The 17,971-nt window shown below is 41.7% G+C and overlaps 1 protein-coding gene across 1 annotated transcript; it reads left to right on the top strand.

Moving 5' to 3' along the window:
* Positions 1-326: 326 nt before the first annotated feature.
* sucla2 (succinate-CoA ligase ADP-forming subunit beta) lies at positions 327-17,967 on the top strand (the record flags this gene model as incomplete). The annotated part of the gene is made up of 10 exons (XM_079695238.1): positions 327-481; positions 5,188-5,359; positions 7,159-7,258; positions 7,381-7,543; positions 10,557-10,685; positions 14,694-14,832; positions 15,624-15,785; positions 16,128-16,270; positions 17,154-17,274; positions 17,932-17,967. Coding segments are annotated over exons 1-10 (1,249 nt in total), but the record flags the coding sequence as incomplete, so codon positions are not given.
* Between the last annotated feature and the right edge of the window lie 4 nt (positions 17,968-17,971).

Genomic DNA, 17,971 nt, shown 5'->3' with positions numbered 1-17,971 from the left:
TGTTTTGTTTATTTGACTGTACAACACTTTGGTCTGAAGGTTTAAAGTGCTCTATAAATAAAGCTGTATTGTATTGTGAATACATAGGCGTCATTTATACTGGGGACATTTTTGGAAAAGGCCAATATTGTCCCCACAACTTTGCATGGGGATAGTTGGTTAAAAATGTCCCGGAAAAATATAGCATTTGGTTTATCTACGCAAGACAACGTGTACAATCTGGAGGACACTTTCTGACCCAAGTGTGAGTACTTCTACTTGTACTCAAGTACCAGATTTGAGTACTTCTACTTTCACTCATTTTTAAATGGTTCTATGATTTCCGATTTGCTATGAAGGCAACACCGGGGGACTTTGCGGTTCACGGCGCATGCGCATAATCCACTCTTGAGAAGACATGGCGTCGTCTCTGATCTGCAGCCGTCTGACGGCCAGCCTGAGAAACTCCGGCTCCAGAAGCACCATCAGATCGGCCACCAAGGTGAGAGTGGGTTCACATTAAAGAGGAGACCTGTATCCTTCCAGCAAGGTATCGCTGACAGCGCTGTGCCTTCATTAAAGACTTCAAACCCACCCGGGAAACTGACAGGGTCAAATCTGACATTAGCTTCTCTCCATTGGTTTCTGTTGTTTCGGCTAACATGCTAACATGTTAACTAGCGCGAAGCTACCGTTAGCTGACTGTCACAATGACAAATGTCATTCAAACATCTAAATGTTCTTAATTAAAAGTATAAAAGTGCTCGCTTTATAATATGCTTTAAATATCAAATGTAAAAGTACTCATTGTGCAGATTGGCCCATTTAAGCACCCTATATTCTAGATGACTGTATTCTAGTTATTGATGCATTCATGTGTTCATCTCTTTAATGCTGTCACAATGACACACATCAGATTAAATACACAATTATTATTATTATTTATAATCATGGAGGTGTTTTTGTTTATTTATTTATCATGATTTAAACTGCTAGTGCACCACAGCTGCTGCTGCTGCTGCTGTTTACTATGTTTATTTGATGTTGTTTTGTTTATTTAGTGCAGACTGGAGACACAAACAAGGACACAACAACACAATAGGGGAGAGGACATTCCCATCTCACCAAAAAGCCAAATACAATAAGTGTAATAGCACTCTTTAGAGAAAAACAAAGAATAAGTAAATAAAGAGAGAAGACTTCATGGGAAATGGACTGTACTCAAATGATATCTCTCTATCAGGTCTCTAAGCTCTTTACACACTACGAGCCATTCACCCATTCACACACACACACACACACACACACACACACACACACACACACACACACACACACACACACACACACACACATACTCACACACACACTCACACACACACACACACACACACACACACACACACACACACATACACATACACACACACATACACATACACACACACACACACACACACACACACACACACACACACACACACACACACACACACACACACACACTCATGCTCACACAGACACTCACACACACACACACACACACACACACACACACACACACACACACACACATACACATACACATACACATACACATACACAGACACTCACAGTCACACACCGTTGGCAATCGGGAGCAACTCAAAACATAATTTTGAATGCAGGACTTTTACTTTAACAGAGTACTCCTGCACTCTGGTACTTCTACTTTTACTCAAGACAAGATCTGAGTACTTCTACTTTTACTCAAGTACAAGATCTGAGTACTTCTACTTTTACTCAAGTACAAGATCTGAGTACTTCTACTTTTACTCAAGTACAAGATCTGAGTACTTCTACTTTTATTCAAGTACAAGATCTGAGTACTTCTACTTTTACTCAAGTACACAATCTGAGTACTTCTACTTTTACTCAAGTACAAGATCTGAGTACTTCTACTTTTACTCAAGTACACGATCTGAGTACTTCTACTTTTATTCAAGTACAAGATCTGAGTACTTCTACTTTTACTCAAGTACACAATCTGAGTACTTCTACTTTTACTCAAGTACAAGATCTGAGTACTTCTACTTTTACTCAAGTACATGATCTGAGTACTTCTACTTTTACTCAAGTACAAGATCTGATTACTTCTACTTTTACTCAAGTACAAGATCTGAGTACTTCTACTTTTACTCAAGAACAAGATCTGAGTACTTCTACTTTTACTTAAGATCTGAGTACTTCTACTTTTACTCAAGTACAAGATCTGAGTACTTCTACTTTCACTCAAGTACAAGATCTGAGTACTTCTACTTTTACTCAAGAACAAGATCTGAGTACTTCTACTTTTACTCAAGAACAAGATCTGAGTACTTCTACTTTTACTCAAGAACAAGATCTGAGTACTTCTACTTTTACTTAAGATCTGAGTACTTCTACTTTTACTCAAGTACAAGATCTGAGTACTTCTACTTTCACTCAAGTACAAGATCTGAGTACTTCTACTTTTACTCAAGACCTGAGTACTTCTACTTTTACTCAAGTACAAGATCTGAGTACTTCTACTTTCACTCAAGTACAAGATCTGAGTACTTCTACTTTTACTCAAGACCTGAGTACTTCTACTTTTACTCAAGAACAAGATCTGAGTACTTCTACTTGTATCTGTGTGTTTCCTGACGTTTATCTCCGCTGGTTTTCTCGGTTCTCCAGGACGGCGGATGTTTAGATTGTGATAAAGATACTCCAGATGAACATTATGAAATGAAATCAATGTTTTGACTCCCGCTCTTTACATAGAAATATTGTGATTTTAAAAAGATGTGTTTTATCATCTGGCCGGGGACAGCAGCTGCCCCATGTGTTATATTGTATTGCGATCTCTTTCAATGTAAATGACTGCTTTATTCTATTCTCTCTGTTTCTTATTTCTTTGTCATGTTACTATAGTGTTCTTCAAAGAGTTTGCTGTCTGTGTTTGACTTGTATGTCTGCACCACGACACCAAGTCAAATTCCTCGTCCGTGCCAACTAGGGATGTCCCGATCACCTTTTTTTGCCCCCGATCCGATTCCGATCATTTGATTTTGACAATTTGCCGATACCGATTTTTCCAGATCCGATATTTATCCAATGCATTAAGAGAAAAAAAGCATTCAAGTTGTCCCTTAAGGTTATTTTTTGTATTTAAATGTGATATTCTATCCAACATGGATATAGCTTCTTTCTTTCACAGCAGCATTGGATCAGTTCAGTTGTGCAGCATTGGATCAAAACAAAATAAAGCTTATCAGTACTCGTTAGCTTACTGCTACAATTAGACACTGCGCCCACTCTGTTGCCAGATTTGAGAGAAATAAGCAGGTCTCTGAAAACAAGCCCTAAAGAAGCAACACATGATGTTCTGTCATTTGAATCCAAAACTAAGGCCTCAGGATGACTTTAAGACTTGAACATGGGCATTTTTGTTTTGTAACATTGAATACAAAAAAAAGAAGTATTTATTAAAAAAAAAAAAAAAAAAATCCCGATCCTCGATTTTTTTCTCCCGATTCCGATCTTTTGAAAATCACGTGATCGGCTCCGATCACCGATCACGTGATTGGATCGGGACATCTCTAGTGCCAACCCACCTGGAGATAAACCTGATAGTTGTTTGTGAGCGTTGATCAATGGGGACTGTCCTCCACACTATAAACAAAGAGACTCAACTTTACTAAACATTCAAATCTATGGGCTGTCGCAGAGAGACCCCCATTAGAGATGTCCCTATCCGATCACGTGATCGGGGATCGGAGCCGATCATGTGATCGGGGATCGGAGCCGATCACGTGATTTTCAAAAGATCGGAATCGGGAGAAAAAAAATGGAGCACATGTCTCTGCTCATAGATACGTTTAAACACTTGAAAGGATACTACTTAGTTAAAAGTGACATTTCATTAGGACTACACTGTAATGAGCTTTAATACCAGAGCTGCCATGTTTTCTACACAGCTGTTAAAAACATTGCCAAATAATTATAATACATTTGATTTAAGGCGTCTTTCATGACACCCAAGGACACGAACAATAGTTAGGGGTCACCTATTATTCAAAATCCACGTCCTCATGTCTCTTCTACATCAACATGTGTCCCCTCTTCTCCATGTCTCTTCTACATCAACATGTGTCCCCTCTTCTTCATGTCTCTTCTATATCAACATGTGTCCCCTCTTCTTCATGTCTCTTCTACATCAACATGTGTCCCCTCTTCTTCATGTCTCTTCTACATCAACATGTGTCCCCTCTTCTTCATGTCTCTTCTACATCAACATGTGTCCCCTCTTCTTCATGTCTCTTCTACATCAACATGTGTCCCCTCTTCTTCATGTCTCTTCTACATCAACATGTGTCCCCTCTTCTTCATGTCTCTTCTACATCAACATGTGTCCCCTCTTCTTCATGTCTCTTCCACATCAACATGTGTCCCCTCTTCTTCATATTTTCATCTAAAGTAACAGACAGAGAATCAGCACTTTGGAAACAGGGCTGAAACAGAGGGGATTATGGGTAATGCTGAAATGATCTGTTTGGTGTTTCAGCCAATCAGAGACAGGCTCTGGATATATCTGAGACCTGTGATATATTGATGACAAACAGTATAATAGAGCAGGGGTTCCCAAAGTGGGGGTTGCGACCCCCCGGGGGTTCGCGAGACCCCGAGTGGGGGTCGCGAGATGATTACAAAATAAAAATGGAAAATAAAAAAAATAAAAATTATTAAAAACAATTGATTAATTTTTTTTATAATTTCATTTTTTTTAAAATTATTAATAATAACGTTTGCATAGACACGTTCATGGACGGACTAGCCATCTGTATAATTTGCCGGCAACGAGGCTCCCCCTTTGACAATCCACTAGTGCAGTGTTTCTCAAACTTTTTCATACCAGTGCGGAAAACTGAAATTAATTCACTAGCACCCCCCCCCCCCCGGCACTGTTTTTTTGGGGGTCGCGGGCTGAAAAGTTTGGGAACCCCTCTATTAAATAGAGGACCTTTAAATATTCTAAGAGGTAAAAGCAACAGAACAAGATAAAAACTCAAACATACCATCATGGAGAAGACAATTAAAGTGGACACACACGAGTGGGAAAAGGTATTGAGGGGAAACAGGTGATTGGGAGCACTACCGTGAGGAGGCTGATCTGAAATAACTAATGGTGTTCCTCTTGTGCTCCAGGTTCTTGGTGGTTGCTCAGGTGTGTTGGGAGGCCATGTTTCCCAGCAGCAGAGGAGCCTCTCTCTGCACGAGTACATGAGCATCGGGCTGCTGAAGGAGGCCGGGGTCTCGGTGCCTATAGGCCTGGTGGCCAGCTCCTCGGAGGAAGCTTACTCTGTGGCCAAAGAGATCGGTGAGATACTATCAATACCTTTATTTCTGAAGTAAAAAGCTAATTTAGTAATAAGCATACTCCGTGACAAAGGAGATCGGTGAGCAGAGAGAGAGAGAGACAGTAATCAGACACTGTTGGGAAAATACTCATGTGACCGTGCTGTAGTTCCTTTATAGCCCAACATTAGCCACCTTTAGCTTAGTGGTGGTGACGTGAAGTCATGTGACCGTGCTGTAGTTCCTTTATAGCTCAACATTAGCCTCCTTTAGCTTAGCGGTGGTGACGTGAAGTCATGTGACCGTGCTGTAGTTCCTTTATAGCTCAACATTAGCCTCCTTTAGCTTAGCGGTGGTGACGTGAAGTCATGTGAACGTGCTGTAGTTCCTTTATAGCTCAACATTAGCCTCCTTTAGCTTAGCGGTGGTGACGTGAAGTCATGTGACCGTGCTGTAGTTCCTTTATAGCTCAACATTAGCCTCCTTTAGCTTAGCGGTGGTGACGTGAAGTCATGTGACCGTGCTGTAGTTCCTTTATAGCTCAACATTAGCCTCCTTTAGCTTAGCGGTGGTGACGTGAAGTCATGTGACCGTGCTGTAGTTCCTTTATAGCCCAACATTAGCCTCCTTTAGCTTAGTGGTGGTGACGTGAAGTCATGTGACCGTGCTGTAGTTCCTTTATAGCTCAACATTAGCCTCCTTTAGCTTAGCGGTGGTGACGTGAAGTCATGTGACCGTGCTGTAGTTCCTTTATAGCCCAACATTAGCCTCCTTTAGCTTAGCGGTGGTGAAGTGAAGTCATGTGACCGTGCTGTAGTTCCTTTATAGCCTAACATTAGCCTCCTTTAGCTTAGCAGTGGTGACGTGAAGTCATGTGACCGTGCTGTAGTTCCTTTATAGCCCAACATTAGCCTCCTTGAGCTTAGCGGTGGTGACGTGAAGTCATGTGACCGTGTTGTAGTTCCTTTATAGCCCAACATTAGCCACCTTTAGCTTAGCGGTGGTGACGTGAAGTCATGTGACCGTGCTGTAGTTCCTTTATAGCCCAACATTAGCCTCCTTTAGCTTAGCGGTGGTGACGTGAAGTCACTACAGCGCGGTCACATGACTTCACGTCACTACCGCTAAGCTAAAGGTTGCTTCTCTGAGATGTGCCGACCTTTGTGAGCGATTTTAAATAGTGTCTGAGCAGCTGCTGATTTCTCTCAGTCTAAAAATAGTGACCTCAGTCAGCAGAGGATCACTTTACACTCTGCTGACCACATACAGCAGGGTAACAGGTCAACTCTAAAGGAAACCCTCAGCTTTGACCGAGGTTATTGTTGAGCTTTCCAACTCCTTTAGGGGTGAAGAAAAGCTATAATATCAACACATTACATTTCACCAACAAGGTTTATCTTAGTGACTTGTTTTAGGATAATATTCTGTAACCTCTGGTTTGGCTGGTATATAAAACAGCAGTGAACATGTGGTACAAAAATATTCTTTATTGCTCAGATTCAGGATGCTCACCAACAACAACAGGGCTGTTAACTCTGAGAGTAAATCAAACCATATTTACTAAATCACCTTCATTATGGGACTAAACACCTCTAGGCCCATCTCTGAGTTTCATTAGTATTTGGAGCTCACAAATACATCATGGTTGTGTACTTATTTTATTGTGATAATGTGTGTTTGGATCTTTAATTAATACGTCAGACTATCTGCGGTGTCCCTCTGTGGTTTCTAACGCTGCACGTCCCCCCCCCGTGGGACGATCAAAGGTGTCTTTTTAATCACAACAAAAGTTATAAAGAAATGGCTTCATGTGTTTCTCAGGTTCTAAGGATCTGGTGGTGAAAGCTCAGGTTCTGGCCGGCGGGCGAGGAAAGGGGACGTTTGAGGGCGGACTGAAGGGCGGAGTGAGGATCGTTTACTCGTGAGTGATCTGTCAGGAAACACAACAACACTTTTTTGTGGATTTTCTTTCGGTGTACAACATGTGCTATATCCTGAATATAATACATTTCTTCTTCCTCCTCCTCCTCTTCCTCCTCTCAGACCCGAGGAGGCGCGGGACATTTCCTCTCAGATGATTGGTCGGAAGTTGTACACGAAGCAGACGGGGGAGGCGGGCAGAATCTGTAACCAGGTGTTCATCTGTGAGCGCAGGTATCCTCGCAGAGAGTATTACTTTGCTATCACCATGGAGAGACACTACCAGGTACACACACACACACACACACACACACACACACACACACACACACACACACACACACACACACACACAGGTCACCCTGTTGTTGTTCACGTTTACGCCACTAGATGGCAGCACACACTTTAAATTGAAAGGTGATTGAACTTCTGTAGAAATCTGATTCTCATTTATCTAGCGATATGCATTTCACTTTTTAAATCAGGTTATTATCCTCAGATTAAACATATTTGACATCCAACAGCTTGAATTCACTAAAGCTTCAACAAACAATCAAAATATACTAATTAAAGTAACTTTTTGTGCAAAATGTTAAAAAAAAAGGCTGTTTCCGCCTCTCAATTTTTTTTTTTTTTTCTTAGTTTTATATCATAATAAAGTGAATGTTTTTAGACCATTAAAGAAAATGTTTGACTTTGAGGAATTAGGATGTACATTTTTTATATTTCCTGATATTTTAAACCTCCAAATAATCAATTAATGACAGAAGAATAATACACAGTTTATTGTTTACTCCGAGTTGCAGCCCGAGTATCTACAAAACATTTTAAAGACAAATTTCGAGTGGGAATCGGGAAAGATTCTTAAAACGTATTTGATTCTCAGTCTGAACTTTTCGATGGATTTGTAAGCACTTTAGTGTTTAGAGAAAAATCTGTAACGGCGCTGACGAGTTACATTCATTAAGAAAGACTCGGATGAGGCGAAGGATTTCTTTTGTCTTGTTACGGGTTTTTTAAATATGAGGACTTCACGGTTATAAATCCTCCTTCATCATTATCATACATTATTAATGCCGTAGATAACGATGAGGTGATGACTCTGAGGAACAGACTGAGGATGAACTCGACATTGAGTTCACTTTGACCAGAGGCAGCGTGACGGCAAAGGCTTCAACACGTCTGCAGCCTTTCATCTGTTGTGAAGTGTAAATGTGGACGAAGGACTTTTCATTTTCACAAAAACTGAAATCATCAAATACCTTTTTTGCAAAATGTTAGAAGAAAGTCATAATTGTGCTTTTAACATTTAATATCATTAGAAAATAACAATCACAAGACAACATTCAAAATCAAGAGATTCACTTTTCAAATCATGAGATCAAAAGTAAAAACCATGCAATTAATAAATAAAATCATGAGAAAGTATAAAAAGCATAAAATAACAAATTAGTTATAAATAATAAAAACAGAAATGTTTGATTAATCAATGAATCGTTAGATTAAGACCCTTCCCGTAAAAAGCCCTTCTCCATGTCTGTAAATATGACGATTCTCTGCTTTCTTTGTTTCATTGGACGGAGGGTGGGTAAGGGGTGATTAGCTGGGGAAAAGAACACCCGCTCATCAGAGAGCCCGAAGCGCACATTATCCCGCTTATCACACGCCCAGATACTAAACAAACTAACGGCTCGACTCCCAATATTAATTGAAATGATTTTATTGACTTAAAATTATCGTATTTCTCCCGCTAACAAAAGAATAACTGCGTTCCACGGCACACCGATGACCAAACAACCACTTTACGGCAGTGCTGTCCAACTCAGTTCACAGTTTCTGATCCACTAACAAGTCCCTAAACTCTGCAGAGCCCACACCGTGATCCTGTGCTCACTTCCTGTCTGCCTTCTTCTGGGGATTCATCTGACGTCCAGCGCTCCGTCTTTTCCTTTCTCTTTCTCGATCCTCCGTAGCAACGGCAGGAACCGCTTCAATAACGTTTTTGAGGAGCTTTTTGATTACAGATTTGAAAACATCTCTGCTTGCTTTAAAAGTAGCACAATTCATTTTGTCAAACCTTGGAATCTAGACATCCCTGCCCTAATGCCAAAGTAACTGCACTCTGAACATGTGTTGCCGTTTGATGTCTGGACCGCTGCGTCAAGGGTTTCTGCCCCGTTACTTCTCCGCTGTGTTCTTGTCCCAGTTTGAAAAGCAAACTGTAAACAGTTCAATCGAACAGACTTCTTTCTGCAGATGTGAGCGTCCTTAACAAGAATCAAGCATTCAACTAAGCCAGTGGTTCCCAGCCTGGGGGGCGCCAGGCCTCAGATGATTTGAGGCCAAATATCAAATTTAGACTTTTTTTGTACATATAATTGTAAAGCAATACATGATTGTCACTAAAAGCCTTGTCTCTACATTACAATGAAATATAAAAAATAATTGATTAATTAATTTGAATAAAAATTCAAGTTAGTATTAAAGGCATAAAAAGACAGAAGTGTATAATTCTTTCTTTGATATAAATGTTTCTTCTTCCCGTAAAGTGTCCAAACCAGGCTTTTCTGGATAAGCACATTTTTAAAACATAGTCATCGTCCATGCCGGTTTCAGATTATTTGTCCCAGTTGCTCCGATCAGATCGGTCTCCTCCATTTTGTAGATTATTTACGACTTTTGAATCCACATAAACACATCGGAAAAATCCGGTTTACTTTGAGCATGTGTTTCAAACAGTTTAATCCCTTTGTGAATTGGTTCCACTTCCGCCGTCCTTTAATTTATTCATACAGCGGGAATCCAAATGAATGAATCCTGAGTCCAATAACCATCAAAGTCACTCCAATAGTTAATACTTAATTACGCTCTCATCCTCCTTTAACAAAATACTTCACATTCATCCAGTGTGTGACAGGAGTTGTAGCATTTTGAGACTTTGAAACTTTAATTAATTTTGTTGCGCTAATTCAAAATCACAAGATTAAAAATAAAAACACTAAAAACAAAAAGTCTCATCATTAATAATTCAATCGCGAGAAAAATAATCAAAACCACGAGAAAAAAGTAAAAATCATGGCATAAATAATCAAAATCATGAATTAAAAATTAAACATTCAAGTAATGAGAAAAAAAGTCAAAATCAAGTGTTTGACACATATTTCAAATATCAGGAGAGTCTTCATCCTGTGATCCGTGCTATTCAGAGGGACTCATGAGTCCGTGTTCATGATCAGAGTTTAGTCCCAGGACACAGTTTGATGGGTTGAGCAGAATTGAACCCCTCGTGTTCCCCTCAGGGCCCGGTTCTGATCGGCAGCTCTCAGGGAGGCGTGAACATCGAGGACGTGGCGGCGGAGAGTCCTGACGCCATCGTGAAGGAGCCCATCGACATCGTGGAGGGAATCAAGATGGAGCAGGCCGTCAAGGTACGATCAATACCAGACTGTGTGTGTTGCATTGTGGGGGACGGTGGCCTAATGGTGTTATTTCACAGAAGGGGAAAAAGTTTCTTAACAACGAACAGGTCCAATCTCTGAGAGGAAAACTTCTGCTCAGAGAACGACATTCCTCTCACAGCCTGGAGGAAGAAATGTGTTTTCAGGATTCATGACTTTCCGGATGTTATTTTCAAGGTTTCGAAGGCTTTGAAGGAGCGTTAGCGTTAAACTAAAGCTCCTATGTGGAGGTTACACTTCAGGGATGACATGGACGATGCGTGTTGCTGTGTTTAAAGATGCCGTTTGTGTTGTTTCATGAAGATCAGGCAGGCTCGTTATGAGATTAATAGAATCAATTAATGTCCAGTTACAGGGGGTCCGCGGGCCCACTGTAACTGGTGCAACCACGAAATGTCCCGCAACGAAGGACTCAGTCCTCGGTAGAATTCCAAGCATCCTGGACATTGGAACAGTCCTTCTGTGGGATGACGTAGCATCCTTGAAATAGTGGCTCTGGAGCATCCTTCCTCGACATTGAGAAACACCCTCAGAGTTTAGATTCAACGTCTAAACGCTCGGCAAACTCTCATCTTAATCGACCTCAAAGGCTTTTCTGACAGATTGAACGGTTTACCTAATATCACCGTTTAAGTGTTGTGTATAATTGTGTGAGCTTTTTAAGTATATTCAGCAGCTTCAGTTTAGATATGTCAAAGAAAATCTGAAGTCCTAGGCTCCTCCAACAGAGCAACACCAGGGTGTCCGCGGGGTCTTAGAAAGTATTAAAGGGCATTTTCCAAGGTGTTACATTTTGTATCTTGTTTTCAATAAGTATATCAATGGTCCAAAGAGGTTGTGTTCTACAGTGTGCCTGAATGTAATCATGGCGTAGCTGTGTAGTGTGATTCTGTGTAGTTTATTTATGGCATCCCGTTGGGTTTGACGTCATCTGAACAGGACATCTCACGCTCACTGCTTGATAGCGCCGAAGGTCCGTTTACGCCGGTTGTTAAACAACATCGTTATGGGGAAATACAAGTCTGCGTCCAAATGGTTGGAAGATAAGGAGGAAGGACAATCAATACTGTATATAGTCAATGTGAGGTAAAGTGTGTCGCCAAGGCAACCGGTTAAAACTCCAAGTTACGATGAGGTCTTAAAATGTTTGTGAAGGGTCTTAAAAAAGGTCTTCCATCTGACTTCCTGCATTTACCCTGCTAATGAGCATCGTCAGAGTGAAGTCCATTTATTAAACCATTCAACAAACAATCCTTTGGTGACAAATTAAAACCCAAACCTGAACTCTCATCAGGGGTTTTTCTATGAGTACTGTGGCGCTGATATTGTTTATAAGATTAATCAACTTCTGTCCTCTCGCTTCCCAAAGAACACGATTTAAGACTTTATTTCTTTATTCCAGATGTTTTTTTCCAAGGATTCAAAGGCTTTTTTGTCATACGACACACACACACACACACACACACACACACACACACACACACACACACACACACACACACACACACACACACACACACACACACACACACGGTCACCCTGTTGTTGTTCACGTTTAAGCCACTAGATGGCACCAGAGGCTCTTTTGTCATATGCACAACATATCGTAGTTTTGGCATTGCAGTCTCAACCATGCAACTTGGAGTATACTTACTACAAAAAGCAAACTAGTTCCAGTATGTAGCGGGAAACAGAAAAATATGTACATTTAAAATAGAACAAAATGATGTAAAGAGAGAGATGTGTAGAGTAGACTCTCCTCCACTTCCTAAAGAAAGATACATGTTTATAATAAGGCTTTTGTTTCTCATACGTACAGTAGGGTGGTCCTTAGAATTGAAAGTTCCAACCCCCAGAATTCATTCTGTTAGTCAAGAAAAGTCCTGATGAATGTTTTCCTCAATCTGGCAACATTTACCCCCCCCCCTCATCGACCTTGAAGTTTCACCCTGTGGATCCTAGAGAGACGCTTTTTATCTGGGAACAAATAGAGCCTATCAGGATTACAATGAGAATGCAAAATGAATAAAAACTCAGATTCCGATACCGTTTGTCGAGGAAGGATGCTCCAGAGCCACAATTTCAAGCATTACAACGTCATCGAGTGCCGCCGAAGGACTGTTCCAATGTCCAGCATAATTGGAATTCTACCGAGCCCGGCGTCCTTCGTAGCGAGAAATTTCGAGGCTGCACATGTGTAGACTCCGCGGTCTTAAAATCCCCACAATGCTTTGCGCACGGACCAATTTCCCCAAATCTGTGGCGCAACATGTAAGGCGGGGCCTCTCGTATGACGCACACTTGCTCGACCGTGTTCCACTCTTCGTTTTCCGAATGCCAGGAAGGATTCTTGCCTCGCTTCTGAAGCAAGTGACTCGAAAGACATGTGCTACCAAGCAAGCGTACTCGACATTGAGAAACACCGCATGTGTGTGAAGAAGCAGGAAGTAAAAAGGAAGTCACCTTGTGGTATAACCGGCAAGAGAGAAAGCCTTTGAGCTCCATACTGTTTCAGAGAGAATCCTTGATAATCCATGATATGGAGTTTCATCACGGCAGCATTTAGTTTAGACAGTAGCTGCCGGGTCCCGCATGAGCTCAGACCCCTCTTTTTTATTCTTTAAAGCTTTATACCCAAAATCAGCACTTTTGAAACAGGAAGTGAAATATCTGAGACCTATGCTATAGCCTAAAGATAGCATGACAGGTGACCTTTAATATAAATAAATATATAAAATCTTGCTAAATATGTTTTATACAGTCTTCATTCCTCCACCTTCATTTCGTTAGAATCCATAGTAAATAGCCCGTGTTTAGATAGCTGCTCCATCGTCCTCCTCTTTTTGATTTCCAGACTGCCGGCTGTCATTAGCAGCACTCAGGTTTTTACAATCATCCGTTCTAGTCATAAATATACTTTTGACTGTGGACGCGAATTTGACCGATAATCTTTTTTATTCATCACGATGACAGCTTGTCTGAACATTTGAGGTTTGTAGATATTAGGCTTCAGCTCGTCTGTAAAGCTTTATTTTATTATTATTAAAAGCATGTTGGCACTAAATGTAACTAAAACTGTCGTCCATGACCAAAGAGTGTACGCCAGTGGGACCTACGATAAAAAGACTCCCCGACGTCCACAAACATTCAACTATCTCAGGCCAGCAGAGAGCCAGAGCTGCTCCTCCTTAAAGGGGACCTGTCATGCAAAGTGTACTTTCTGATGTCTTTTCTACATCACCGTGTGTCCCCCGTGTGTCCCCCGTGTGTCCCCGGTGTGTCAGGAGACTCACAAAGTGTCAGGAAATAAACCCCTCTCTCTTCTCCTCCGTACCCACATCGCTAAAAACGGGGGAACAACGGAGCTGATCCAGATTTGCTGCGTCATGACCACATTACTAAAATGTGGGCGGGCTTTGCCCCCACGGGCCAATCAGAAACGTTGCTGTCAGAAACAATGAGACGTGTCCTGGAAGTAATATGGTCTGTGTTTACGTTAGCATGCTAACACTCAGAGCTAACCTGTACTGGAGAGAGTGTGTGTGAAGAAGCAGGAAATCAAAAGGAACTCACCTGGTGGTGAACCTGAGAGAGAGAGAGAGTTTGAGCTCCATCCTGTTTCAGAGAGAATCCTTGATGTGGTTTGGAACAGGATGTGGAGTTTCATCACGGCAGCATTTAGTTGATGAGATCTACTCTCTCTAAAGCTACTGACCCAGAGTCAGCTCTTTAGTAACAGAAGGGAGAGAGGGAGGTGGGGGTGGCGGGCTACAAGGATCTGTTTGGGGTTTGGAGCAGAACACTTCAGAGACATGTTTTTAAAATATATCTGAGACCTATAATATATGCCTAAAAATAGTGTAAGAGAACACCTTTTAAGAGAGGTAGCCGTAGACCTCTGCCATGGGAAAGGAGAAAGTGATGGACAGGGTCAAAGGTCAGAACCCTAATCTAAACACTCCCCTTCTCCTCCGTCAGGTGGCTCAGAAGATGGGCTTCCCTCCGGCTCTGGTGGACGACGCAGCTCAGAGCATGATGAAGCTCTACAACCTGTTCATCAAGTACGACGCCTCCATGCTGGAGATCAACCCCATGGTGGAGGACTCTGATGGGACAGGTACACACACACACACACACACACACACACACACACACACACACACACACACACACACACACACACACACACACACACACACACACACACACACACACACACACACACACACTAGGGCTGTATCCGAATATTCGTTCGTTGGAGTACTATTCAGGTTTCAATTTCGTTATTCGTTTTGTTTGTTTTTTCAAATTGAAATTGCTTGTGCCTCTTCGGGGGGTGCTAACACTTAACCGTAAACGTTATCGTTGACTTTCTCTGTCTTTATATGTAGATATTACTTTTCTCCGTTAATCTCCGTCACGTTGTTTCCATAGCAACAACAACTTCCTGTCAACAGCGCTACCTTTCCTTCAAAATAAAAGCATGTCCATAAATAGGAAGCCAACTCAAATTACACTTAAGGCATGTACAACTGCAACGAAAGTAACAAACACAATGCGATATCCTTTTCAATTTCAAAGAACACAAATTGGGTTAATAACTATAAAACAACATTACTGTAGAATAACTAAATGAATGCGGTGAATACACCGAAATACACGTGTTGAAGCGGTTCGCTGCTGATTACTACCGAATATCCGGAGCCCGAAAAATGGTATTCTGGACATCACAGGCTCAAATGTGGTTTGTTGTAAACGTGACCAAGATACTGGTTACTCACAGGAATCACGCTGAGACTTCCCCTCTCTTGCTAAAACTGAAATATGTTGCTGCTGCAAGAAGCGAATATTCCTCTGATGCTAACGTGTGTGTGTTTTGTGTGTGTGTGTGTGTGTGTGTGTTCTCAGTGATGTGCATGGACGCAAAGATCAACTTCGACTCGAACGCAGAGTACCGTCAGAAGAAGGTGTTCGCGATGCAGGACTGGACTCAAGAAGATCCAAGAGACCATCAGGCAGCCAAAGCTGATCTGAACTACATCGGACTGGATGGATCCATCGGGTGTCTGGGTGAGAGAGGAAGAGGAGGAGGAGGGGAGGAAGAGGAGGAAGAGGAGGGCATTTAGGTTTTAAATGCACATCATCTGGAACCCTGTGTGTTATTGACAGAGGACATGTGAGGTTTAGAAAGTGAAACATGACGCCTCATGCAACCACGTTGTTATTATTTACCTGAATGTGTTTCATGGGAGTGTTGTTGCCATTAGCTCATTTCCACTTATGATACCAATCGGCACCAAAGATCACTTAGGAGAGAAATCAATTAGCAGCCAATCAGCAGAGGCCTGGTCTCAGGTGTGCCAACAGCCTCTCACCTGTTGGAGGTCTTTATCTCTGGGTGTCTCTCCTCAGTGAACGGAGCAGGATTGGCGATGGCCACCATGGACATCATCAAGCTGCACGGAGGCACACCTGCCAACTTCCTGGATGTTGGGGGCGGAGCCACAGCTCATCAGGTGACCGAGGCCTTCAAGCTCATCACCTCCGACAGGAAGGTAAGTGGGGAGGAAGTTATTAAGAGAAACTGATCAATGACTCATCGACAAAGTTTGTCTTTTGTTATTTTTAATGTTTAATCTCGTCACCGGCTGGAGCTTCAATACTAACAGATAGAAAGTAGAAGTACTCAGATCTTGAGTAAAAGTAGAAGTACTCAGATCGTGTACTTGAGAGTAAAAGTAGAAGTACTCGGATCTTGTACTTGAGTAAAAGTAGAAGTACTCAGATCTTGTACTTGAGTAAAAGTAGAAGTACTCAGGTCTTGTACTTTAGTAAAAGTAGAAGTACTCAGATCTTGTACTTGAGTAAAAGTAGAAGTACTCAGGTCTTGTACTTTAATAAAAGTAGAAGTACTCAGATCGTGTACTTGAGTAAAAGTAGAAGTACTCAGGTCTTGTACTTTAGTAAAAGTAGAAGTACTCAGATCGTGTACTTGAGTAAAAGTAGAAGTACCAGAGTGTAGGAATACTCTGTTACAGTAAAAGTCCTGCATTCAAAATGTTCCTCAAGTAAAAGTAGAAAAGTATTCTCATCAAAATATAGTGAAAGACAGTAAAAGTAGTCATTGTTTGATTGGTCCATTTCAGAATAATAGATATGATATGTTTTATAATGATTGATCATGAAAGTGTTCTCAAAGCTGGTAAAGGTGCAGCTAGTCTGAATGACTTTGTATTCTGCAGGGTAGCTGGTGGATTTACTCCAGGTGGAACTAAAGTCTGATTCAACACTTGATTAGATTTCACATCATTCATCCACATCTGAGAAGTAACTAAAGGGATTAAACACATTACGTAGTTATGTCAAAAGATGGCAGTTGGCTCCAAACAGTGATGCTGCTAATGCTAATGCTAATGCTAACGCTAACTTGTGTCTCAGGTCCAGGCGATCCTCGTGAACATCTTCGGAGGAATCATGAGGTGTGATGTCATCGCTCAGGGCATCATCATCGCTGTGAGAGACCTGGAGCTCAAGATCCCCATCGTAGTGCGGTTACAAGGTACGTGTACACACACACACACACACACACACACACACACACACACACACACACACACACACACACACACACACACACACACACACACACACACACACACACACACACACACACACACACACACACACACACACACACACACACACACACACACAGTTAAAGGATTCATGTCATCAGCCTTCAGAGGATTTTTAAAGGGAGAAATATATATTTAACCATGCAGCGGTGTAAGGTGAGTGTGAGATGTGTGTGTGAGTGTGAGACGTGTGTGTGAGTGTGAGATGTGTGTGTGAGTGTGAGATGTGTGTGTGAGTGTGAGATGTGTGTGTGAGTGTGAGATGTGTGTAAGGTGTGTGTGAGATGTGCGTGTGTGAAGTGTGTAAGGTGTTTGTAATGTGTGTGTGAGGTGTGTCTAAGAAACTCAGTGTGTAGTGTGTGCCCTGATCTCAGCTGACAGGTGTGTGTCTCCTCGCAGCGACTCGTTCCTATTTTGGAAACGAACACAGCGTCAGCGAGCTGCTTCTCACATCATCACAACATCTCACACTAAACACACACCTGCAGCATCCCACAGTAATAACATCCCACAGTAATAACATCCTATAGTAATAACAGAGGAGTCTGACCGTCTGACATGTGGATGTTTTTATTCTGAAGGAACCAGAGTGGACGACGCTAAAGCTCTGATCGCTGCGAG

The sequence above is a fragment of the Notothenia rossii genome, assembly GCF_949606895.1.
Source record: "Notothenia rossii genome assembly, contig: scaffold_575, whole genome shotgun sequence".
In the NCBI taxonomy this organism is placed as follows: Eukaryota; Metazoa; Chordata; class Actinopteri; order Perciformes; family Nototheniidae; genus Notothenia; species Notothenia rossii.
Note: the sequence above shows the minus strand (reverse complement) of the source record. Positions and strands in the feature narration are given on the sequence as shown.